At 46.2% G+C, this 27,801-nt stretch overlaps 1 protein-coding gene across 3 annotated transcripts in view; it reads left to right on the top strand.

Annotated features, from left to right (window-relative positions):
• LOC143276145 (uncharacterized) overlaps positions 1–27,801 on the top strand; it is a 215,760-nt gene that overhangs the window by 93,602 nt on the left and 94,357 nt on the right. For all 3 annotated transcript variants that reach the window (XM_076580561.1, XM_076580563.1, XM_076580562.1), the window contains 14 exons: positions 1,386–1,430; positions 4,594–4,647; positions 5,822–5,866; positions 12,254–12,307; positions 13,863–13,961; positions 15,686–15,730; positions 16,704–16,757; positions 17,239–17,283; positions 20,039–20,146; positions 22,325–22,378; positions 22,736–22,789; positions 23,620–23,673; positions 25,613–25,657; positions 26,731–26,883. In XM_076580561.1, coding sequence (XP_076436676.1) covers positions 1,386–1,430; positions 4,594–4,647; positions 5,822–5,866; positions 12,254–12,307; positions 13,863–13,961; positions 15,686–15,730; positions 16,704–16,757; positions 17,239–17,283; positions 20,039–20,146; positions 22,325–22,378; positions 22,736–22,789; positions 23,620–23,673; positions 25,613–25,657; positions 26,731–26,883 — 909 coding nt within the window. The remainder of the gene's footprint in view (positions 1–1,385; positions 1,431–4,593; positions 4,648–5,821; positions 5,867–12,253; positions 12,308–13,862; positions 13,962–15,685; positions 15,731–16,703; positions 16,758–17,238; positions 17,284–20,038; positions 20,147–22,324; positions 22,379–22,735; positions 22,790–23,619; positions 23,674–25,612; positions 25,658–26,730; positions 26,884–27,801) is intronic.

Here is a 27,801-nt window from a genome sequence, read left to right as displayed (position 1 = left end):
TGTGTGTATTTAGTGTGTGTGTATGTGTGTGTGTGTGTGTGTGTGTGTGTGTGTGTGTGTGTGTGTGTACTGCATTGAGTTGAAATAATCTGTATGAAGTGACATCAACTGAAATGAACGACATGGAGTTGATGTTGACTGAAAAAAAGGAAATGAAGCAGATGTAAGCTACTCCACTTTGGTGAAGTGAATTAACTGAACTGGATTGATTTCATTGATGAGAAATATAACCAACTTGAACCAAACTGTGTGAAGGGAAACGAGAAATATAACCAACAAACCAAACTGTGTGAAGGGAAACGAGAAATATAACCAACAAACCAAACTGTGTGAAGGGAAACGAGAAATATAACCAACTTGAACCAAACTGTGTGAAGGGAAACAAGAAATATAACCATCTTGAACCAAACTGTGTGAAGGGAAACAAGAAATATAACCAACTTGAACCAAACTGTGTGAAGGGAAACAAGAAATATAACCAACTTGAACCAAACTGTGTGAAGGGAAACAAGAAATATAACCAACTTAACCAAACTGTGTGAAGGGAAATGAGAAATATAACCAACTTGAACCAAACTGCATGAAGGGAAATATAACCAACTTGAACCAAACTGCGTGAAGGGAAATATAACCAACTTGAACCAAACTGTGTGAAGGGAAACAAGAAATATAACCAACTTGAACCAAACTGTGTGAAGGGAAACAAGAAATATAACCAACTTAACCAAACTGTGTGAAGGGAAATGAGAAATATAACCAACTTGAACCAAACTGCATGAAGGGAAATATAACCAACTTGAACCAAACTGCGTGAAGGGAAATATAACCAACTTGAACCAAACTGTGTGAAGGGAAACAAGAAATATAACCAACTTGAACCAAACCAAACTGTGTGAAAGGAAACGAGAAATATAACTAACTTGAACCAAACTGCGTGAAGGGAAATATAACCAACTTGAACCAAACTGCGTGAAGGGAAACTGGTAGGTCTGAAGTGAAGTCAGAGAGAGGTCAGTTTATGTGGATGTCAACTGATGTGAATGACAGACTGTCAGAACAATTTTCCACTGAAATAGTTCATTGTTCCTTTTATTACTGTTATTATTCTTTTTATTTGACAGTCACTATCAGAACAACCATTCACTGAAATAGTTCATTGTTCCTTTTATTACTGTTATTATTCTTTTTATTTGACAGTCACTATCAGAACATCCATTCACTGAAATAGTTCATTGTTCCTTTTATTACTGTTATTATTCTTTTTATTTGACAGTCACTATCAGAACATCCATTCACTGAAATAGTTCATTGTTCCTTTTATTACTGTTGTTATTCATTGTTCCTGGTGCTACTGTCATTGATCTTTACATGATTGTTCTCCACAGGGTGACCCTGGTGACCCTGGTGCTCCTGGCCCTCCTGGGGAAATGGTGAGTGGGGAGGGGAGTTTGGGTGTGTGGTGGTGGTGGTGGGGGTGGGGGTGGTGGGTGGGGGGTGTTTGGTGGGGAGGGAAGTTTGCGTGTGTGGTGGTGGTGGGTGTGTGTGTGTGTGTGGGGGGGGGGGGGGTTGGAGGGGGGGGGGTTGGTGGGGAGGGGGGGGGAGTTTGGTTGTGTGGTGGTGGTGGTGTTTGGTGGGGAGGGGGGGGAGGTGGGGAGTTTGGGTGTGTGGTGGTGGTGGTGGGAGTGTTTGGTGGGGAGGGGTGGGGAGTTTGGGTGTGTGGTGGTGGTGGTGTTTGGTGGGGAGGGGGGGGAGGTGGGGAGTTTGGGTGTGTGGTGGTGGTGGTGGGAGTGTTTGGTGGGGAGGGGTGGGGAGTTTGGTTGTGTGGTGGTGGTGGTGGGGGTGTTTGGTGGGGAGGGGGTGAGGTGGGGAGTTTGGGTGTGTGGTGGTGGTGGTGGGGGTGTTTGGTGGGGAGGGGTTGAGGTGGGGAGTTTGGGTGTGTGGTGGTGGTGGTGGGGGTGTTTGGTGGGGAGGGGGTGAGGTGGGGAGTTTGGTTGTGTGGTGGTGGTGGTGGGGGTGTTTGGTGGGGAGGGGTTGAGGTGGGGAGTTTGGGTGTGTGGTGGTGGTGGTGGGGGTGTTTGGTGGGGAGGGGGTGAGGTGGGGAGTTTGGGTGTGTGGTGGTGGTGGTGGGAGTGTTTGGTGGGGAGGGAGGTGAGGTGGGGAGTTTGGGTGTGTGGTGGTGGTGGTGGGAGTGTTTGGTGGGGAGGGGGGGAGTTTGGTTGTGTGGTGGTGGTGGTGGGGGTGTTTGGTGGGGAGGGGGTGAGGTGGGGAGTTTGGTTGTGTGGTGGTGGTGGTGGGGGTGTTTGGTGGGGAGGGTTGAGGTGGGGAGTTTGGGTGTGTGGTGGTGGTGGTGGGAGTGTTTGGTGGGGAGGGAGGTGAGGTGGGGAGTTTGGGTGTGTGGTGGTGGTGGTGGGAGTGTTTGGTGGGGAGGGAGGTGAGGTGGGGAGTTTGGGTGTGTGGTGGTGGTGGTGGGAGTGTTTGGTGGGGAGGGGTGGGGAGTTTGGGTGTGTGGTGGTGGGGGTGTTTGGTGGGGAGGGGGGTGAGGTGGGGAGTTTGGGTGTGTGGTGGTGGGGGTGTTTGGTGGGGAGGGAGGTGAGGTGGGGAGTTTGGGTGTGTGGTCGTGGGGGTGTTTGGTGGGGAGGGGTGGGGAGTTTGGGTGTGTGGTGGTGGGGGTGTTTGGTGGGGAGGGGGGTGAGGTGGGGAGTTTGGGTGTGTGGTGGTGGTGGTGGGGGTGTTTGGTGGGGAGGGAGGTGAGGTGGGGAGTTTGGGTGTGTGGTGGTGGTGGTGGGGGTGTTTGGTGGGGAGGGGTGGGGAGTTTGGGTGTGTGGTGGTGGTGGTGGGGGTGTTTGGTGGGGAGGGGGGTGAGGTGGGGAGTTTGGGTGTGTGGTGGTGGTGGTGGGGGTGTTTGGTGGAGAGGGGAGTGGGGGCAGAGTGGGGGGTAGGTGTGTGTTTGTGGGGGAGGTGGTTGCGGACAGCGTGTGGGGGTGTTTGTGGGGGAGGGAATTGGGGTGGGGTTGGCCAGGATGATGTGTGTCTGTGTATGGGGGGAAGTGGGGTGATGGTGGGTGTGTATGGGGGGAAGTGGAGTGATGGTGTGTGTGTGGGGGGGGAAGTGGGGTGATGGTGGGTGTGTGGGGGGGGAAGTGGGGTGATGGTGTGTGTGTGGGGGGGGAAGTGGGGTGATGGTGGGTGTGTATGGGGGGAAGTGGGGTGATGGTGGGTGTGTGGGGGGGGAAGTGGGGTGATGGTGGGTGTGGGGGGAAGTGGGGTGATGGTGTGTGTGGGGGGAAGTGTGGTGGGTGTAGAGTGAATACAGAGAGGGCAGGATTGGGTGGGAATGGGTAGTGGTGGTGTGTGCATGTGTGTATGTCATTGTGTGGATGTGTGAGTGTGTGTAGATGAATGTATGTGAAAGTGATTTTCAGTGATGAAAGAATTATTTTTAAAATAAATGAAATTTCAACTACATAAATGAAATTTCAACTACAACTATATGATGACATGATGTGTGACATGTCCACTATATGATGACATGTGTGACATGTCCACTATTTGATGACATGATGTGTGTGACATGTCCACTATATGATGACATGATGTGTGACATGTCCACTATATGATGACATGATGTGTGACATGTCCACTGTATGATGACATGATGTATGTGACATGTCCACTATTTGATGACATGATGTATGTGACATGTCCACTATATGACATGATGTGTGACATGTCCACTATATGATGACATGATGTGTAATATGTCCACTATATGATGACATGATGTTTGACATGTCCACTGTATGATGACATGATGTTTGACATGTCCACTATATGACATGATGACATGATGTGTGACATGTCCACTGTATGATGACATTATGTGTGACATGTCCACTGTATGATGACATGATGTGTGACATGTCCACTATATGATGACATGATGTGTGACATGTCCACTATATGATGACATGATGTGTGACATGTCCACTGTATGATGACATGATGTGTGACATGTCCACTATATGATGACATGATGTGTGGCATGTCCACTGTATGATGACATGATGTGTGACATGTCAGCTATATGATGACATGATGTGTGACATGTCCACTGTATGACATGATGACATGATGTGTGACATGTCCACTGCATGATGACATGATGTGTGACATGTCCACTATATGACATGATGACATGATGTGTGACATGTCCACTGTATGATGACATGATGTGTGACATGTCCACTGTATGATGACATGATGTGTGACATGTCCACTATATGATGACATGATGTGTGTGACATGTCCACTGTATGATGACATGATGTGTGACATGTCCACTATATGATGACATGATGTGTGACATGTCCACTATATGATATGATGACATGATGTGTGACATGTCCACTGTATGATGACATGATGTGTGACATGTCCACTATATGATGACATGATGTGTGACATGTCCACTATATGATATGATGACATGATGTGTGACATGTCCACTGTATGATGACATGATGTGTGACATGTCAGCTACATGATGACATGATGTGTGACATGTCCACTGTATGATGACTGATGATGTTTCAGGGACCACGGGGAGTTGTAGGACCCAGAGGACGATCCGGCCCCGCTGGGCCCCCGGTGAGTCATGGGGGGGGGGAGGGGGGGTGAAATGCTGTGCTTGTTTCTGATGACTGCTGTTTGTACAGAGTAAGCCCCTGTGTGTGTGATATGGGGTGGGGCATTTGCTGGTGTGTGTGTGTGTGTGTTGACCCCTGACTGACACATGGTCACTGTGTGCGGGGTCAGCCAGGATGATGTGTGTGTGACTGACACATGGTCACTGTGTGCAGGGTCAGCCAGGATGATGTGTGTGTGACTGACACATGGTCACTGTGTGCAGGGTCAGCCAGGATGATGTGTGTGTGACTGACACATGGTCACTGTGTGCAGGGTCAGCCAGGATGATGTGTGTGTGACTGACACATGGTCACTGTGTGCAGGGTCAGCCAGGATGATGTGTGTGTGACTGACACATGGTCACTGTGTGCAGGGTCAGCCAGGATGATGTGTGTGTGTGACTGACACATGGTCACTGTGTGCAGGGTCAGCCAGGATGATGTGTGTGTGACTGACACATGGTCACTGTGTGCAGGGTCAGCCAGGATGATGTGTGTGTGACTGACACATGGTCACTGTGTGCAGGGTCAGCCAGGATGATGTGTGTGTGACTGACACATGGTCACTGTGTGCAGGGTCAGCCAGGATGATGTGTGTGTGACTGACACATGGTCACTGTGTGCAGGGTCAGCCAGGATGATGTGTGTGTGACTGACACATGGTCACTGTGTGCAGGGTCAGCCAGGATGATGTGTGTGACTGACACATGGTCACTGTGTGCAGGGTCACAATAATAAAATAGTATCAGGTGTTGCTCATTGTGAAAAGTGAAATCTGTGTTGTCACTCTCATATGGAAAATATTTATGTTATACATTTATATATGTTTTTGTTTTTATTTCTCACTACATGCCATTACTTTGAATGGATGGTCGAACTGCACTTTGTTGCACAGATTGATTGATTTCGTTTTGGTTTTGGTTTTCATCAATATTATTACTATTGATGCATGTTGTTATTTGTATTATGAACCCCCATGTCATTAGGGCTGTAAAGCTATTGACATTAAAGTGTTCAGTGTTCAGTGTGTGCAGGGTCAGCCAGGATGATGTGTGTGTGTGACTGACACATGGTCACTGTGTGCAGGGTCAGCCAGGATGATGTGTGTGTGACTGACACATGGTCACTGTGTGCAGGGTCAGCCAGGAGGAGAAGGCCCTGTGGGTCCTAAAGGAAACATGGTCAGTCTGTCTGTTTGTCACTCTGTCTGTTTATGACCCTGTCTGTCTGTTTATCTCCTGTCTGTCTGTCGGTTTATCACTTGTCTATCACCCTTTAGCACCCTGTCTGGTTATCACCTGTCTGTCAGTTTATCACCCTGTCTGTTTATCACCTGTCTGTCTGTTTATCTCCTGTCTGTCTGTCGGTTTATCACTTGTCTATCACCCTTTAGCACCCTGTCAGTTTATCACCCTGTCTGTTTATCACCTGTCTGTCTGTTTATAATAATAATAATGGTATTTATATAGCGCTGAATCTTGTGCAGATACAAATCAAAGCGCTTTCGCACCAGTCATTCACACGCATGCATAACTCTAAAACTGTAGAAACAAAAAGACAAGGAAGGGCAGGCAAGGGAGGCTATTTTGGGAAGAGGTGGGTTTTAAGGCCAGACTTGAAAGAGCTGAGTGTGGAGACTTGACGAAGCGAAAGAGGAAGTTCATTCCAATCGCAAGGTCCAGAGACAGAGAAAGAACGGCGGCCAACAGTCGAGTGTTTGAATCTGGGTATGCGTAAACAGAGTGGATCCGAAGCCTGTCTGTCTGTCTGCTTATCGCTCTGTTTATCACCTGTCTGTCTGTTTATCACCTGTTTGTCTGTTTATCACCTGTCTGTCTGCCTGTTTATCACCCTGTCTGTCTGTTTATCACTCTGTTTATCACCTGTCTGTCTGTTTATCACCTGTCTGTCTGCCTGTTTATCACCCTGTATGTCTGTTTATCACTCTGTTTATCACCTGTCTGTCTGTTTATCACCTGTCTGTCTGTTTATCACTCTGTTTATCACCTGTCTGTCTGTTTATCACCCTGTCTATCACCTGTCTGTTTATCACCTGTCTGTCTGTTTATCACCCTGTCTGTTCATGACCGGTCAGTCTGTCTGTTTATCACCTGTCTGTCTGTTTGTCACTCTGTCTGTTTATCACCTGTCTGTCTGTCTGTTTATCACTCTGTTTATCACCTGTCTGTCTGTTTATCACCCTGTTTATCACCTGTCTGTCTGTTTATCACCTGTCTGTCTGTCTGTTTATCACCCTGTCTGTTTATCACCTGTCTGTCTGTTTACCACCCTGTCTGTTTATCACCTGTCTGTCTGTCTGTTTACCACCTTGTCTGTTTATCACCTGTCTGTCTGTCTGTTTACCACCCTGTCTGTTTATCACCTGTCTGTCTGTCTGTTTACCACCTTGTCTGTTTATCACCTGTCTGTCTGTCTGTTTATCACCTGTCTGTCTGTCTGTTTACCACCCTGTCTGTTTATCACCTGTCTGTCTGTCTGTTTACCACCCTGTCTGTTTATCACCTGTCTGTCTGTCTGTTTATCACCCTGTCTGTTTATCACCTGTCTGTCTGTCTGTTTACCACCCTGTCTGTTTATCACCTGTCTGTCTGTCTGTTTACCACCCTGTCTGTTTATCACCTGTCTGTCTGTCTGTTTATCACCCTGTCTGTTTATCACCTGTCTGTCTGTCTGTTTACCACCCTGTCTGTTTATCACCTGTCTGTCTGTCTGTTTACCACCCTGTCTGTCTGTTTATCACCTGTCTGTCTGTCTGTTTATCACCTGTCTGTCTGTCTGTTTACCACCCTGTCTGTCTGTTTATCACCCTGTCTGTTTATCACCTGTCTGTTTATCACCTGTCTATCTGTCTGTTTACCACCCTGTCTGTCTGTTTATCACCCTGTCTGTTTATCACCTGTCTGTCTGTTTATCACCCTGTCTGTTTATCACCTGTCTGTCTGTCTGTTTACCACCTTGTCTGTTTATCACCTGTCTGTCTGTCTGTTTACCACCCTGTCTGTTTATCACCTGTCTGTCTGTCTGTCTGTTTATCACCTGTCTGTCTGTTTGCCACTCTGTCTGTCCTCTTCAGTTCTGTGCTCATGGTCTGTTTGTCATACACCTATATGCCACAACTCTCTATGTCGTGAACATTTATGCCATACACCTGTATATCACACATGTGTGTGTTGTGTTGTGTATCACATGTGTGTGTTATCTTGAATATCGTACATCTGTATATCATACACCTGTGTGATGTGTTGTAGATCATACACCTGTATATAATGTTCAGTATCATACACCTGTGTGATTTGTTGTAGATCATATACCTGTATATAATGTTCAGTATCATACACCTGTGTGATGTGTTGTAGATCATACACCTGTATATAATGTTCAGTATCATACACCTGTGTGATGTGTTGTAGATCATACACCTGTATATAATGTTCAGTATCATACACCTGTGTGATGTGTTGTAGATCATACACCTACAAATACGTTCATTATCATACACCTATATATCATTCACCTGTGTAGTGTGTTAAGTCATACATTTGTATGTGTGTTACATTGTGTATCATACACCTATGTGTTGTGTTGAATATCATTCATCTGTATATTATTTTGACTTTCCTACACCTATGTATCCCACTCCTGAATATATTACACCTGTATATCCTTCACCTTGATATCTTATACAGGTATATCCTACATCTGTATAACCTTCATCAGTATATCCTTCACCTGTATATCTTAAACCTGGATATCCTACACTGGTATATATCCTACACATTATATCCTACACCTATATATCCTACAGCTTTGTAAACTACACCGGTATATCCTGTACCTGTATATCCTGCACTGGTTATCCAACACATTAAATCCTACACCTATATACCCTACACCTGTATATTCTACACCGGTGTATTCTACTTCTGTATGTCCAGTACATGTATATCCTACAACTGCATATCCTACACTTTAATATCCAGCATCTGTACATACAACACCCGTATATCCTGCACCTGTTTGTCCAATACACATATATCCTACACCTGTGCACCTTCTACCTGTAAATCCAACACCTGTACACACTCCACCTGTATATCCAACACCTGTACACCCTCCATCTGTATATCCAACACCTGTACACACTCCACCTGTATATCCAACACCTGTACACACTCCACCTGTATATCCAACACCTGTACACCTTCCAGCTGTATATCCAACACCTGTACACACTCCACCTGTATATCCAACAACCTACACCCTCCACCTGTATATCCAACACCTGTACACACTCCACATGTATATCCAACACCCTACACCCTCCACCTGTATATCCAACACCTGTACACCCTCCACCTGTATATCGAACACCTGTACACACTCCACTTGTATATCCATCACCTGTACACCCTCCATCTGTATATCCAACACCTGTACACCCTCCATCTGTATATCCAACACCTGTATATCCAACACCCCAACAACCTCCACCTGCATATCCAACACCCCTACACCCTCCATCTGTATATCCAACACCCCTACACCCTCCACCTGTATATCAAACACCTGTACATACTCAACATGTATATCCAACACCCTCCACCCTCCACCTGTATATCCAACACCTGTACACCCTCCATCTATATATCCAACACCTGTACACCCTCTATCTGTATATCCAACACCCCTACACCTTCCAGCTGTATATCCAACATCCCTACACCCTCCGGCTGTATATCCAACACCCTACACCCTCTAGCTGTGTATCCAACACCTGTACACCCTCCAGCTGTCTATCCAACAACCTACACCCTGAAGCTGTATATCCAACACCCTACACCCTCCAGCTGTATATCCAACACCCTACACCCTCCAGCTGTTTCTGTATACCCAACACCCTACACCCTCCGGCTGTCTATCCAACACCCTACACCCTCCAGCTGTATATCCAACACCCTACACCCTCTAGCTGTGTATCCAACACCCTACACCCTCCAGCTGTATATCCAACACCCTACACCCTCCAGCTGTATCTGTATATCCAACACCCTACACCCTCCATCTGTATATCCTACACCCTACACCCTCCGGCTGTCTATCCAACACCCTACACCCTCTAGCTATATATCCAACACCCTACACCCTCCAGCTGTTTCTGTATACCCAACACCCTACACCCTCTAGCTGTGTATCCAACACCCTACACCCTCCAGCTGTATCTGTATATCCAACACCCTACACCCTCCAGCTGTATCTGTATATCCAACACCCTACACCCTCCATCTGTATACCCAACACCCTACACCCTCCAGCTGTATATCCAACACCCTACACCCTCCATCTGTATATCCAACACCCTACACCCTCCATCTGTATATCCTACATCCTCCAGCTGTATATCCAACACCCTACACCCTCCAGCTGTATCTGTATACCCAACACCCTACACCCTCCAGCTGTATATCCTACACCCTCCAGCTGTATATCCAACGCCCTACACCCTCCAGCTGTATATCCAACACCATACACCCTCCAGCTGTATATCCAACACCCTACACCGTCCATCTGTATATCCAACACCCTACACCCTCCAGCTGTATATCCAACACCATACACCCTCCAGCTGTATATCCAACACCCTACACCCTCCAGCTGTATATCCTACACCCTCCAGCTGTATCTGTATATCCAACGCCCTACACCCTCCATCTGTATATCCAACACCCTACACCCTCCATCTGTATATCCAACACCCTACACCCTCCAGCTGTATCTGTATATCCAACGCCCTACACCCTACACCCTCCATCTGTATATCCAACGCCCTACACCCTACACCCTCCATCTGTATATCCAACACCCTACACCCTCCAGCTGTATCTGTATATCCAACACCCTACACCCTCCATCTGTATATCCAACACCCTACACCCTCTAGCTTTGTATCCAACACCCTACACCCTCCATCTGTATATCCTACACCCTCCAGCTGTACATCCAACACCCTACACCCTCCATATGTATATCCGACACCCTACACCCTCCATCTGTATATCCAACACCCTACACCCTCTAGGTGTGTATCCAACACCCTACACCCTCCAGCTGTATATCCAACACCCTACACCCTCTAGCTGTGTATCCAACAGCCTACACCCTCCATCTGTATATCCACACAGCCTAAACCCTCCATCTGTATATCGCTACACACCTCCCAGCTGTATATCTCCAACACCCTACACCCTCCTAGCTGTATCAGTAGTACCCAACACCCTACCCACCCTCCCCAGCTGTATATCCAACGCCCCTACACCCTCCAGCTGTATATCCAAGCGACCCTACACCCTCCAGCGGTATATCCAACACCCGACACCCTCAGCTGGATATCCTGACACCCTCAGCTGTATCTGTATAGCCAACGCCCCGTACACCCTCCAGCTGTATTGCCAACACCCTACACCCTGCCAGCTGTATCTGGATATCCACGACCGACTCCCTACAACCTCTCATCTGTATATCCATCGCCCTACACCCTACAGCCTCCATGCTGTATATCCAACACCCTAGCACCCTCCAGCTGTATCTGGTATACCCAACACCCTACACCCTCCTTCTGTATATCCAACCCCTACACCCTACACCGTCCATCTGTATATCCAACACCCTACACCCTCATCTGGTATATCCAACACTCCTACATCCAACACCCTACACCCTCCATCTGTATATCCAACGCCTACACCTACACCCTCCATCTGTATATCCAACACCCTACACCCTCCATCTTTATATCCAACGCCCTACACCCTACACCCTCCATCTGTATATCCAACACCCTACACCCTCCATCTGTATATCCAACACCCTACACCCTCCATCTGTATATCCAACGCCCTACACCCTACACCCTCCATCTGTATATCCAACACCCTACACCCTCCATCTGTATATCCAACACCCTACACCCTCCATCTGTATATCCAACACCCTACACCCTCCATCTGTATATCCTACACCCTCCAGCTGTATCTGTATATCCAACACCCTACACCCTCCAGCTGTATCTGTATATCCAACACCCTACACCCTCCATCTGTATATCCTACACCCTCCAGCTGTATCTGTATATCCAACACCCTACAACCTCCAGCTGTATATCCACTACACCCTCCAGCTGTATATCCAACACCCTACACCCTCCATCTGTATATCCTACACCCTCCAGCTGTATCTGTATATCCAACACCCTACACCCTCCATCTGTATATCCAACACCCTACACCCTCCAGCTGTATATCCAACACCCTACACCCTCCATCTGTATATCCTACACCCTCCAGCTGTATCTGTATATCCAACACCCTACACCCTCCATCTGTATATCCAACACCCTACACCCTCCAGCTGTATCTGTATATCCAACGCCCTACACCCTACACCCTCCAGCTGTATATCCTACACCCTGCAGCTGTATACCCAACGCCCTACACCCTCCAGCTGTATATCCTACACCCTCCAGCTGTACATGAACACGACCGATGTTTCAGGGACCTGTGGGATCCCCTGGTGCCCCAGGACAGACAGGACCACCGGGACAAACGGTCAGTGCACCACATCATCACCATCATCGTCACCGTCATTGTTGTCATCATCATTGTCATGTTGTTGTATACACTGACCTTTAGAGTCATTCATTTTGTTTCCAGTTAATTTCATACAAATAATCATCTTATTGTTTTCTTAATGTGTTTTCTCATGTTCTCTTCAGATGAATGGATTAATGCACATGCACATGACATAACAGTGATAGTGACAGTGTTGAGGACAGACTATAACACAGTGCATCAAACCACATGTGTGATGACATGACATAGCAGTGACAGCATTGAGGACACACTATAACACAGTGCATCAAACCACATGTGTGACGACATGACATAGCAGTGACAGCATTGAGGACACACTGTAACACAGTGCATCAAACCACATGTGTGACAACATGACATAGCAGTGACAGCATTGAGGACATACTATAACGCATTGAATCAAACCACATGTGTGATGACATGACATAGCAGTGACAGCATTGAAGACATACTATAACGCATTGAATCAAACCACATGTGTGATGACATGACATAGCAGTGACAGCATTGAGGACATACTATAACGGAGTAAATCAAACCACATGTGTGATGACATGACATAGCAGTGACAGCATTGAGGACATACTATAACACAGTGCATCAAACCACATGTGTGACGACATGACATAGCAGTGACAGCATTGAGGACACACTATAACACAGTGCATCAAACCACATGTGTGACAACATGACATAGCAGTGACAGCATTGAGGACACACTATAACACAGTGCATCAAACCACATGTGTGACAACATGACATAGCAGTGACAGCATTGAGGACACACTATAACACAGTGCATCAAACCACATGTGTGACAACATGACATAGCAGTGACAGCATTGAGGACACACTATAACACAGTGCATCAAACCACATGTGTGACAACATGACATAGCAGTGACAGCATTGAGGACACACTATAACACAGTGCATCAAACCACATGTGTGACAACATGACATAGCAGTGACAGCATTGAGGACACACTATAACACAGTGCATCAAACCACATGTGTGACAACATGACATAGCAGTGACAGCATTGAGGACACACTATAACACAGTGCATCAAACCACATGTGTGACAACATGACATAGCAGTGACAGCATTGAGGACACACTATAACACAGTGCATCAAACCACAGTGTGATGACATGACATAGCAGTGACAGCATTGAAGACACACTGTAACACAGTGCATCAAACCACATGTGTGACAGACATGACATAGCAGTGACAGCATTGAGGACATACTATAACGGAGTAAATCAAACCACGTGTGATGACATGACATAGCAGTGACAGCATTGAAGACATACTATAACGCATTGAATCAAACCACATGTGTGATGACATGACATAGCAGTGACAGCATTGAGGACATACTATAACGCATTGAATCAAACCACAGGGCCCCCCAGGTATGACATGACATAACAGTAATGACATAACATAACATAACAGTACAGCATTGAGGACACACTATAACGCATTGAATCAAACCACAGGGCCCCCCAGGCCCCTCAGGACCACTGGGCCCTCCAGGTATCCCTGGGTCCACAGGTAAACCTGGACTGCCCGGTCTGCCTGGCTCCATGGGACCCCCGGTGAGTGCCAGGGAGGGAGGGGGGGTGGGGTGTGGGTGAGTGTGGTTGGGAAGGGGGCATGGGGATGTGGGTGGGAAGGGGTGTGTGGGGGGGGACATGTATGTGAAGTGGGGTGTGTGTGGGGGGACATGTATGTGAAGTGGGGTGTGTGTGGGGGGACGTATGTGAAGGGGGATGGGTGTGGGAAGGGAGTGAGGGGGTGTGGGGATGTGGGTGGGAAGGTGGGTGGGGTGGGAAGGGAGGTGGGGGTGTGGGGATGTGAGTGGGAAGGGGGGTGTGGGGATGTGGGTGGGAAGGGGGGTGGGAGAGGGCATGGTGTTGTGGGTGGGTGTTTGTGTGTTGGTGGTGTGGTGGGGGGTGTTTGTTGGAGGGGGGATGGTCTGTGTGTATGTGTGTGGGGGGGGTGTCTGTGTGTGGTGTGTGGCTGGGTGTCTTCGTGTGCATGAGGGGGGATGTTAGTGGGTGTCTGTGTGTGGGGATGGGTGAGGGTGTGTGCATGGGTGTTGTGTGTGGGAGTGTGGGTGTTTGTGAGATGTGGGTGGGTGGGTGTTTATGAGTGTGTTGACAGGATCTGACTGTGAGAGTGTTGAAGACCTGTGCAGCACTTGCTCAGTGTATAGTGAAGTGTTGAAGACCTGTGCAGCACTTGCTCAGTGTATAGTGGAGAGTGTTGAAGACCTGTGCAGCACTTGCTCAGTGTATAGTGAAGTGTTGAAGACCTGTGCAGCACTTGCTCAGTGTATAGTGGAGAGTGTTGAAGACCTGTGCAGCACTTGCTCAGTGTATAGTGAAGTGTTGAAGACCTGTGCAGCACTTGCTCAGTGTATAGTGAAGTGTTGAAGACCTGTGCAGCACTTGCTCAGTGTATAGTGAAGAGTGTTGAAGATCTGTGCAGCACTTGCTCAGTGTATAGTGAAGTGTTGAAGACCTGTGCAGCACTTGCTCAGTGTATAGTGAAGTGTTGAAGACCTGTGCAGCACTTGCTCAGTGTATAGTGGAGAGTGTTGAAGACCTGTGCAGCACTTGCTCAGTGTATAGTGAAGTGTTGAAGACCTGTGCAGCACTTGCTCAGTGTATAGTGAAGTGTTGAAGACCTGTGCAGCACTTGCTCAGTGTATAGTGAAGAGTGTTGAAGATCTGTGCAGCACTTGCTCAGTGTATAGTGAAGTGTTGAAGATCTGTGCAGCACTTGCTCAGTGTATAGTGAAGAGTGTTGAAGACCTGTGCAGCACTTGCTCAGTGTATAGTGGAGAGTGTTGAAGATCTGTGCAGCACTTGCTCAGTGTATAGTGAAGTGTTGAAGATCTGTGCAGCACTTGCTCAGTGTATAGTGGAGAGTGTTGAAGACCTGTGCAGCACTTGCTCAGTGTATAGTGAAGTGTTGAAGACCTGTGCAGACGGGTGCAGACCTGTGCAGACGTGTGTCCTTGTGTGTTCAGAATGTGTGTCCCTATGTGTTCAGAACATGTGTCCTTGTGTGTTCAGAACGTGTGTCCTTGTGTGTTCAGAACGTGTGTCCTTGTGTGTTCAGAACATGTGTCCTTGTATTGCTCTGCTGGTAAACTGGGTCTGCCTTCCTTTCACAGGCCTCAGAGATCTGGCTGGAGTTGTGTGTGCACGTGTCAGGATGTATGTGTGCTATGTGGGAGTCTGTGCATGCTTGCATATTTGTGTGTGTGTGAGTTTTTGATTGACATACTTTATATTTCAAACTGGTGTTACAGGGTTTGCCTGGTCTTCCAGGTGAATATGGTTCCAAAGGTGATCAGGTGAGTGAGAGAGAGAGAGGGAGAAAGTGTATGTCTGTGATCATGTGAGAGAGTAAGTGTGAGGGAGAAATGGACATCTGTGTGTGAGAGACATGGAAACAGAGAGAAAGGCTTTGAAACAGAGATGTGCTGTATGGGAGAGTTTTGTGCATGAGAGACATACAATGAAGGAATGTTGAACATATTTGGCTATGGGAACAAAAACATGCATTGGGAGTTTGAGGCAGCGTTCATTTGCAATTAGTGAAAGAGACAGAGAAGATGAAGGCTTGAAACAAGTGGTATAGAGACCGAGAAGATGAAAGCTTGAAACAAGTGGTGTAGAGACAGAGAAGAAGAAGGCTTGAAACAAGTGGTGTAGAGACAGAGAAGATGAAGGCTTGAAATGAGTGGTGTAGAGACAGAGAAGATGAAGGCTTGAAACAAGTGGTGTAGAGACAGAGAAGATGAAGGCTTGAAATGAGTGGTGTAAGTGCTTGGCAGGGACAGTGTGAAAGTGAGGTTTGTCTGTATCCCTTGCCACCTGTTGCAGGGACAGTGTGAAAGTGAGGTTTGTCTGTATCCCTTGCCACCTGTTGCAGGGAGAGTGTTAAAGTGAGGTTTGTCTGTATCCCTTGCCACCTGTTGCAGGGACAGTGTGAAAGTGAGGTTTGTCTGTATCCCTTGCCACCTGTTGCAGGGAGAGTGTTAAAGTGAGGTTTGTCTGTATCCCTTGCCACCTGTTGCAGGGACAGTGTGAAAGTGAGGTTTGTCTGTATCCCTTGCCACCTGTTGCAGGGACAGTGTGAAAGTGAGGTTTGTCTGTATCCCTTGCCACCTGTTGCAGGGAGAGTGTTAAAGTGAGGTTTGTCTGTATCCCTTGCCACCTGTTGCAGGGACAGTGTGAAAGTGAGGTTTGTCTGTATCCCTTGCCACCTGTTGCAGGGAGAGTGTTAAAGTGAGGTTTGTCTTGATCCCTTGCCACCTGTTGCAGGGACCCATCGGATTACAAGGAGTGATTGGTTACCCTGGTGCCAGAGGTATCAAGGTAGGACAGCATGCAGTTCTCTGCTTTGGGCTGTTTTGTTGGTTTTGATGTGTTTTGTCAGTGTTTTTCTTATGGTATATTTGTTGTAGTCATTGTAGTTATTAGTGTTATAATTCATTGTTGTTGTTCTTGTCATTAAGTGTTATAATTTAATGTTGTTATTATAATTACTATTGTTATAATTCGTTGTTGTTGTCATTATAGTTACTATTATAATTTATTGTTGTTGTCACTATAGTTGGTAGGAGTAGGAGTTGACAGGATCTCACTGGAGAGATCAGTTTTCAGTTGACAGGATCTCACTGTGGAGATCAGTGTTCATTTGACAGGATCTCACTGTGGAGATCAGTGTTCAGTTGACAGTATGTGGAGATCAGTGTTCAGTTGACAGGATCTCTCAGGGAGACTTGTGAATGGTGGCATTATGAAATGTGTTGTTTGTTGTTGTTGTTAAAACACTGACAGCTGATGTGTGTGACAGGGAGACAACGGGGCACGGGGAAAGCCTGGGTCCAAAGGTGACAAGGTGAGTCATGCGTGTCATGGTCATCATGACATGTACCGTGTACATGATATGACACTCACATCTGTTGTGTACACATCATGACACTTACATCTGCTGTTTAAACATAATGGTGCATGTACTGTTTACATGTCATGACACATGTACTGTTCACACATCATGACACTTACATGTACTGTGTATACACCACGACACTTACATATACTGTACACATATCATGGCACTTTCATGTACTGTGTACACACCATGGTACTTACATGTACTGTTTACACATCATGACACTTACATGTACTGTTTACACCTCATGACACTTTCATGTACTGTGAATACACCATGGCACTTACATGTACTGTTTACACATCATGGCATTTACATGTACAGTGTATACACCATGACACTTACATGTACTGTACACTTACCATGACACTTAATGTACTGTGTATACAACATGGCACTTACATTTACTATTTACACATCATGATACTTACATGTACTGTGTATACACCATGGCACTTATATGTACTGTGAATACACCATGGCACTTACATGTACTGTTTACACATCATGGCATTTACATGTAATGTGTATACACCATGACACTTACATGTACTGTACACTCACCATGACACTTAATGTACTGTGTATTCAACATGGCACTTACATTTACTATTTACACATCATGACACTTACATGTACTGTGTATACACCATGGCACTTATATGTACTGTTTACACATCATGGCACTTACATGTACTGTTTATACACCATGGCACTTATATGTACTGTTTACACATCATGACACTTACCTGTACTGTGTATACACCAAGACACTTACATGTACTGTTTACACATCATGGCACTTACATGTACTGTGTATACACCATGGCACTTACATATACTGTGCACACATCATGGCACTTAATGTACTGTTTACCCATCATGACACTTACATGTACTGTGTATACACCATGGCACTTACATGTACTGTTTACACATCATGACACTTACATGTACTGTTTACCCATCATGACACTTACATGTACTGTGTATACACCATGGCACGTACATGTACTGTGTATACACCATGGCACTTGCATGTACTGTTTACACATCATGACACTTACATGTATTGTGTATACACCATGGCACTTACATGTACTGTGTATACACCATGGCACTTGCATGTACTGTTTACACATCATGACACTTACATGTATTGTGTATACACCATGGCACTTACATGTACTGTGTATACACCTTGGCACTTACATGTACTGTTTACACATCATGACACTTACATGTACTGTGTATACACCATGGCACTTACACCTTGGCACTTACATGTACTGTTTACACATCATGACACTTACATGTACTGTGTATACACCATGGCACTTACATGTACTGTGTATACACCTTGGCACTTACATGTACTGTTTACACATCATGACACTTACATGTACTGTTTACCCATCATGACACATGTACTATGTATACACCATGGCACTTACATGTACTGTTTACACATCATGACACTTACATGTACTGTTTACACATCATGACACTTACATGTACTGTGTATACACCATGGCACTTACATGTACTGTTCACACATGAAGCATGCACTATTTTCACACACACACACAGTGAGGGTAAACCAAGATAAAGTGGACAGTGGTGTGAGGAAGAAGAAAGGGGTGGACAGTGGTGTGAGGAAGGGGTGGACAGTGGTGTGAGGAAGGGGTGGACAGTGGTGTGAGGAAGGGGTGGACAGTGGTGTGAGGACGAAGAAAGAAGGTGCAGTGGTGTGAGGAAGGGGTGGACAGTGGTGTGAGGAAGGGGTGGACAGTGGTGTGAGGAAGAAGAAAGGGGTGGACAGTGGTGTGAGGAAGGGGTGGACAGTGGTGTGAAGAAGGGGTGGACAGTGGTGTGAGGAAGAAGAAAGGGGTGGACAGTGGTGTGAGGAAGGGGTGGACAGTGGTGTGAAGAGGGGTGGACCAGTGGTGTGAGGAAGAAGAAAGGGGTGGACAGTGGTGTGAGGAAGGGTGGACAGTGGTGTGAGGACGAAGAAAGAAGGTGCAGTGGTGTGAGGAAGGGGTGGGACAGTGGTGTGAGGAAGGGGGTGGACCGTGGTGTGAGGAAAGAAGAAGGGGTGGACAGTGGTGTGAAGAAGGGGTGGACAGTGGTGTGAAGAAGGGGTGGACAGTGGTGTGAGGAAGAAGAAAGGGGTGGACAGTGGTGTGAGGAAGGGGTGGACAGTGGTGTGAGGAAGGGGTGGACAGTGGTGTGAGGAAGGGGTGGACAGTGGTGTGAGGAAGAAGAAAGGGGTGGACAGTGGTGTGAGGAAGGGGTGGACAGTGGTGTGAAGAAGGGGTGGACAGTGGTGTGAAGAAGGGGTGGACAGTGGTGTGAGGAAGAAGAAAGGGGTGGACAGTGGTGTGAGGAAGGGGTGGACAGTGGTGTGAGGAAGGGGTGGACAGTGGTGTGAGGAAGAAATGGACAGGATGAGAAGAAATGGACCAGCAATAAAACTGAAATCAGAAAGAACATGACATGACAGGAAAACTGGTAAAGACATACATCACTCACACACACAGAGAGACACACACGCACGCATGCATGCACATAGATATCTATGAATCAAAGTGATGGTAAACCATAGTGTTGTTCAGGGAGGTATAGTGATTGAAAACCATTGTAAAGTGATGGTAAGTGCTGGTAAAGCCAGGTAAAGTGCTGGTAACCTGGTGTTGTTCAGGGAAGCCCCGGACTGGACGGGGAGCGAGGAGGGATGGGACCCAAGGGAGACCAGGGCATGCGTGGGCCCCGCGGTCCTATGGGCATTGAGGGCATCGAGGGACCCAAGGTGAGCAGTCTCTTTGTGCTGTTTGTCACTGACCATGAAACAGTGCACATGTCACCACTGTCACTGACCATGAAACAGTGCACATGTAACAGCCCAGTGACGATACGAGTGAAGGAAGACAGAGTACAGCTGCCTACATGTCAGGATTGTCACACATGTTACAGCCCAGTGGCTGATAGGAGTGAATGAAAACAGAGTACAGCTGCCTACATGGTAGGATTGTCACACATGTAACAGCCCAGTGACCGATAGGAGTGAAGGAAAACAGAGTACAGCTGCCTACATGGTAGGATTGTCACACATGTTACAGCCCAGTGGCCGATAGGAGTGAATGAAAACAGAGTACAGCTGCCTACATGGTAGGATTGTCACACATGTAACAGCCCAGTGACCGATAGGAGTGAATGAAAACAGAGTACAGCTGCCTACATGGTAGGATTGTCACACATGTTACAGCCCAGTGACCGATAGGAGTGAATGAAAACAGAGTACAGCTGCCTACATGGTAGGATTGTCACACATGTAACAGCCCAGTGACCGATAGGAGTGAATGAAAACAGAGTACAGCTGCCTACATGGTAGGATTGTCACACATGTAACAGCCCAGTGACCGATAGGAGTGAATGAAAACAGAGTACAGCTGCCTACATGTCAGGATTGTCACACATGTTACAGCCCAGTGGCTGATAGGAGTGAATGAAAACAGAGTACAGCTGCCTACATGGTAGGATTGTCACACATGTTACAGCCCAGTGACCGATAGGAGTGAATGAAAACAGAGTACAGCTGCCTACATGGTAGGATTGTCACACATGTAACAGCCCAGTGACCGATAGGAGTGAATGAAAACAGAGTACAGCTGCCTACATGGTAGGATTGTCACACATGTAACAGCCCAGTGGAGTGAATGAAAACAGAGTACAGCTGCCTACATGGTAGGATTGTCACACGTGTTACAGCCCAGTGGAGTGAATGAAAACAGAGTACAGCTGCCTACATGGTAGGATTGTCACACATGTTACAGCCCAGTGACCGATAGGAGTGAATAAAAACAGAGTACAGCTGCCTACATGGTAGGATTGTCACACATGTTACAGCCCAATGACCGATAGGAGTGAATAAAAACAGAGTACAGCTGCCTACACAGAAAAAGAAAACATTTTGATTCAGTATTTTCTTGTATGTGTGTGTTGTTCTGTCAGAACATTGTGTCAGTACTTTCTGTATGTGTGTTGTTCTGTCAGAACAATGTGTCAGTACTTTATGTATGTGTGTGTTGTTCTGTCAGAACATTGACTCAGTACTTTCTGAATGTGTGTGTTGTTCTGTCAGAACATTGACTCAGTACTTTCTGAATGTGTGTGTTGTTCTGTCAGAACATTGTGTCAGTACTTTCTGTATGTGTGTGTTGTTCTGTCAGAACATTGTGTCAGTACTTTCTGAATGTGTGTGTTGTTCTGTCAGAACATTGTGTCAGTACTTTCTGAATGTGTGTGTTGTTCTGTCAGAACATTGTGTCAGTACTTTCTGTATGTGTGTGTTGTTCTGTCAGAACATTGTGTCAGTACTTTCTGTATGTGTGTGTTGTTCTGTCAGAACATTGTGTCAGTACTTTCTGTATGTGTGTGTTGTTCTGTCAGAACATTGTGTCAGTACTTTCTGTATGTGTGTGTTGTTCTGTCAGAACATTGTGTCAGTACTTTCTGAATGTGTGTGTTGTTCTGTCAGAACATTGTGTCAGTACTTTCTGTATGTGTGTGTTGTTCTGTCAGAACATTGTGTCAGTACTTTCTGTATGTGTGTGTTGTTCTGTCAGAACATTGTGTCAGTACTGTCTGAATGTGTGTGTTGTTCTGTCAGAACATTGTGTCAGTACTTTCTGTATGTGTGTGTTGTTCTGTCAGAACATTGTGTCAGTACTTTCTGTATGTGTGTGTTGTTCTGTCAGAACATTGTGTCAGTACTTTCTGTATGTGTGTGTTGTTCTGTCAGAACATTGTGTCAGTACTTTCTGTATGTGTGTGTTGTTCTGTCAGAACATTGTGTCAGTACTGTCTGAATGTGTGTGTTGTTCTGTCAGAACATTGTGTCAGTATTTTCTGTATGAGCCTACATGTTCTTCTAATTCATGTGTGTGTGTGTGTGTGTGTGTGTGTGTGTGTGTGTGTGTGTGTACAGGGTGACGATGGCCCCCCAGGAGAAAACGGCCCCCAAGGACCTTTTGGTGAAAAGGTAAACACCTGTCTGTTCACCAGCAGTGCACTGCTGACCTCTGACCTCTAACCTCTGCTGGAACAATCCTTGCCACAACACTGTCTCTTCTCTCTGTCTGTCTCTTTTCATCCAGCTGTGTGTGTGTGTGTGTTGTTTGTGTGTGTGTGTGTGTGTGTTGTTTGTGTGTGTGTGTGTGTGTGTGTTGTTTGTCAGTGTTGTTTGTCTGTGTATATTTGTATATATATCTATATCTATACATACGTGTGTGTGTGTGTGTATTTGTGTATATATCTATATCTATACATGTGTGTGTGTGTGTGTGTGTGTGTGTGTGTACATGTGTACACACCCAATGACCTAATGGATGGTGTGCAGGGCCGTGTGGGTGCACCAGGTTTCCCGGGATACCCTGGACCTCCAGGTCTAAAGGTTCGTACCTCCACTCCTCACTTTGGTCTCTTGTCCATTTCATCAGACTTGTTACAGTGACTGCTGATGGCCAGAATGTAAAGTTCTGAAAGTGAGGGTTTTCTAATTGGTCCATGTTTTTCCATCAGACTTGTTACAGTGACTGCTGATGGCCAGAATGTAAAGTTCTGAAAGTGAGGGTTTTCTAATTGGTCCATGTTTTTCCATCAGACTTGTTACAGTGACTGCTGATGGCCAGAATGTAAAGTTCTGAAAGTGAGGGTTTTCTAATTGGTCCATGTTTTTCCATCAGACTTGTTACAGTGACTGCTGGTGACCAGAATATAAACCTTCTGAAAGTGAGGGTTTTCTAATTGGTCCATGTTTTTCCATCAGACTTGTTACAGTGACTGCTGGTGACCAGAATATAAACCTTCTGAAAGTGAGGGTTTTCTAATTGGTCCATGTTTTTCCATCAGACTTGTTACAGTGACTGCTGGTGACCAGAATATAAACCTTCTGAAAGTGAGGGTTTTCTAATTGGTCCATGTTTTTCCATCAGACTTGTTACAGTGACTGCTGATGGCCAGAATGTAAAGTTCTGAAAGTGAGGGTTTTCTAATTGGTCCATGTTTTTCCATCAGACTTGTTACAGTGACTGCTGTTGACCAGAATGTAAACCTGAAAGTCACGGGTTGGGGAGCGGTTGTTTTTGTTTAGTTTTTTGATTGCTTTTATTTCGGGAAGGGGGGGGGGGGGGGGGGGTCCATTTCTGATCAGACTTGTTGCTGTGACTGCTGGTGACCAGAATGTAAACCTTCTGAAAGTCAGGTTTTTTGATACGTCCACAGGGTGCCAGAGGACAGATGGGTCGAAGTGGTCGGCGAGGAGCACGAGGAAAGCGGGTAATGTGGATGTGGTTTGTGCTGGCATTGTCTGTACCACGAGGACTGTGGATGATGTGGTTTGTGCTGGCATTGTCTGTACCACGAGGAATGTCAATGATGTGGTTTGTGCTGACATTGTCTGTACCACGAGGACTGTGGATGATGTGGTTTGTGCTGACAATGTCTGTACCATGAAGAATGTGGGTAATATGGTTTGTGCTGACATTGTCTGTACCATAAAGAATGTGGATGTGGTTTGTGCTGAGATTGTACCATGAGGACTGTGGATGATGTGGTTTGTGCTGACATTGTCTGTACCATGAGGAATGTGGATGTGGTTTGTGCTGACATTGTCTGTACCATGAAGAGTGTGGGTAATATGGTTTGTGCTGACATTGTCTGTATGAAGAATGTGGATGTGGTTTGTGCTGACATTGTCTGTACCATGAGGAATGTGGATGTGGTTTGTGCTGACATTGTCTGTACCATGAAGAGTGTGGGTAATATGGTTTGTGCTGACATTGTCTGTATGAAGAATGTGGATGTGGTTTGTGCTGACAATGTCTGTACCATGAGGAATGTGGATGTGGTTTGTGCTGACATTGTCGTTACCATGAAGAGTGTGGGTAATATGGTTTGTGCTGACATTGTCTGTATGAAGAATGTGGATCTGGTTTGTGCTGACATTGTCTGTACCATGAGGAATGTGGATGTGGTTTGTGCTGACATTGTCTGTATGAAGAATGTGGATGTGGTTTGTGCTGACATTGTCTGTACGAGGAATGTGGATGTGGTTTGTGCTGACATTGTCTGTACCATGAGGAATGTGGATGTGGTTTGTGCTGACATTGTCTGTACCATGAAGAATGTGGATGATGTGGTTTGTGCTGACATTGTACCATGAAGAATATGGATGATGTGGTTTGTGCTGACATTGTCTGTACCATGAGGAATGTGGATGATGTTGATGTGGTTTGTGCTGACATTGTCTGTACCATGAGGAATGTGGATGATGTGGTTTGTGTTGACATTGTCTGTACCATGAAAATTGTGGATGATGTGGTTTGTGCTGACATTGTCTGTACCATGAGGAATGTGGATGATGTGGTTTGTGCTGACATTGTCTGTACCACGAAAATTGTGGATGATGTGGTTTGTGCGGACATTGTCTTCTGTCTGTTGGTACTGTACCACAAGGGTATGTCAGTGATTGTGGCATGATATCAGGGTATGTCAGTGATTGTGGCATGATATCAGGGTATGTCAGTGACTGTGACATGATATCAGGGTATGCCAGTGACTGTCAGTGACTGTGACATATCAGGGTATGTCAGTGACTGTGACATGATATCAGGGTATGTCAGTGACTGTAATATGATATCAAGGTATGTCAGGGACTGTGGCATGATATCAGGGTATGTCAGTGACTGTGGCATGATATCAGGGTATGTCAGTGACTGTGGCATGATTTCATGGTATGTCAGTGACTGTGACATTGTCTGTGACATGATTTCACAGTGTGTCAATGACTGTGACATTGTTTCAGGGTATATGCTATGATTTCATGGTATTACAATATATGATATGATTTCATGGTATTGCAATGACTGTAACATGATTTCACAGTATGTCAATCACTCACATGATTTCAGGGTATGTCAATGACTGACATGGTTTCAGGGTATGTCAGTGACTGTGACATGATTTCAGGCTGTGTCAAGAACTGTCACATTATTTCACAGTATGTCAATGATTGTGACATAATTTCACAGTATATTAATGACTGTCACTTGATTTCTGGATATGTGACATTATTTCATGGTATGTCAATGACTGTCACATTATTTCACAGTATGTCAGTGACTGTCACATGTTTCTGGGTATGACATTATTTCAGGGTATGTCAATGACTGTCACATGATTTCATGGTATGTCGCTTACTGTCCCATTACTCCAGGGTTTGCCTGGACCTGCTGGAGAGGCTGGCGAAGCTGGAGTCAGGGTGAGTGGTTTCCCTTTATACCATACATAATTATAGAATCAGGGTGAGTGGTTTCCCTTTGTGCCATACATGTAGAGTCAGGGTGAGTGGTTTCCCTTTATGCCATACATGTAGAGTCAGGGTGAGTGGTTTCCCTTTATGCCATACATAATTATAGAGTCAGGGTGAGTGGTTTCCCTTTATGCCATACATAATTATAGAGTCAGGGTGAGTGGTTTCCCTTTATGCCATACATGTAGTCAGGATGAGTGGTTTCCCTTTGTGCCATACATGTAGAGTCAGGGTGAGTGGTTTCCCTTTATACCATACATGTAGAGTCAGGGTGAGTGGTTTCCCTTTATACCACACATGCAGAGTCAGGGTGAGTGATTTCCCTTTATACCATACATGTAGATTGATGTGTGAGCTCGACCTCTGATGTGTGACTTCATAACCTCTTATGTGACTTCATGAGCTCTCATGTGTGACCTCCATGACCTTCGATGTGTGACTTCATGACCTCTAATGTGTGACTTCCGTGACCTCTGACTACTTCATGACCTCTGATGTGTGACTTCATGACTTCTGATGTGTGACTTCATGACCTCAAATGTGTGACTTCATGAACTCTGATGTGTAACTTCATGACCTGTGATGTGTGACCTTCATGACCTATGGTATGTGATGTGTGTCTTCATGACCTCTGATGTGTGACCTCCATGACCTCTGATGTGTGTCTTCATGATCTTATGTGTGACTTCATGACCTCGAATACTTGTCTTCAAGACCTCTGATGTGTGACCTTCATGACCTTTGATGTGTGACTTCATGACCTCTAATGTGTGACTTCCATGACCTCTGATGTGTGATCTCCGTGACCTCTGATGTTTGACTTCATGACCTCTGACAACTTCATGACCTCTGATATGTGACCTCCATGTCCTCTGATGTGTGACTTCATGACCTGATGTGTGAGCTCCATGACCTCTGATGTTTGACATCATGACCCCTGATGTGTGACTTGATGACCTCTGATGTATGTGACTTGATGACCTGTGATGTGTGACCTTCATGTGACCTGGTGACATCCACAGGGCCAGCGAGGAGAGCGGGGCAAGCAGGGCATCCCTGGTCCATTTGGTCCAAAGGGTGACCCTGGTCCACCTGGACCACCTGGCTTTGCTGGAGAACAGGGCATTCAGGGGCCACCGGGCCCCGTGGGCATCACTGGACCTGTCGGGTCTCCGGTGAGTCAGGGACAGGGTTTGGATCTGTGAATGGTGGTTGTGGGGAGATTGGTGTGACTGTGACAGGGAGAGAGGGGTTGTTGGTGTGAGTGTGTGTGTGTGTGTGGAGGGGGGGGTGATGATCTGTGAATGGTGGTTGTGGGGAGATTGGTGTGACTGTGACAGGGAGAGAGGGGTTGGTGTGAGTGTGTGTGTGTGTGTGGAGGGGGGGGGGTGATGATCTGTGAACGGTGGTTGTGGGGAGATTGGTGTGACTGTGACAGGGAGAGAGGGGTTGTTGGTGTGAGTGTGTGTGTGTGTGTGGAGGGGGGGGGGTGATGATCTGTGAGTGGTGGTTGTGGGGAGATTGGTGTGACAGTGACATGATGATAAACCCTGTTTACATGATGTGTTGTGTGCAGGGTGTTCCAGGAAAGGACAGACTGTATAGAGATGATGATAAACACTTTACATGATGTGTTGTGTGCAGGGTGTTCCAGGAAAGGACGGACTGTATAGAGATGATGATAAACACTTTACATGATGTGTTGTGTGCAGGGTGTTCCAGGAAAGGACAGACTGTATAGAGATGATGATAAACACTTTACATGATGTGTTGTGTGCAGGGCGTTCCAGGACAGACTGTATAGAGATGATGATAAACACTTTACATGATGTGTTGTGTGCAGGGCGTTCCAGGAAAGGACAGACTGTATAGAGATGATGATAAACACTTTACATGATGTGTTGTGTGCAGGGTGTTCCAGGAAAGGACAGACTGTATAGAGATGATGATAAACACTTTACATGATGTGTTGTGTGCAGGGTGTTCCAGGAAAGGACAGACTGTATAGAGATGATGATAAACACTTTACATGATGTGTTGTGTGCAGGGTGTTCCAGGAAAGGACAGACTGTATAGAGATGATGATAAACACT

Source organism: Babylonia areolata, chromosome 31, assembly GCF_041734735.1.
Source record: "Babylonia areolata isolate BAREFJ2019XMU chromosome 31, ASM4173473v1, whole genome shotgun sequence".
NCBI classification, from domain to species: domain Eukaryota; kingdom Metazoa; phylum Mollusca; class Gastropoda; order Neogastropoda; family Buccinidae; genus Babylonia; species Babylonia areolata.
Note: the sequence above shows the minus strand (reverse complement) of the source record. Positions and strands in the feature narration are given on the sequence as shown.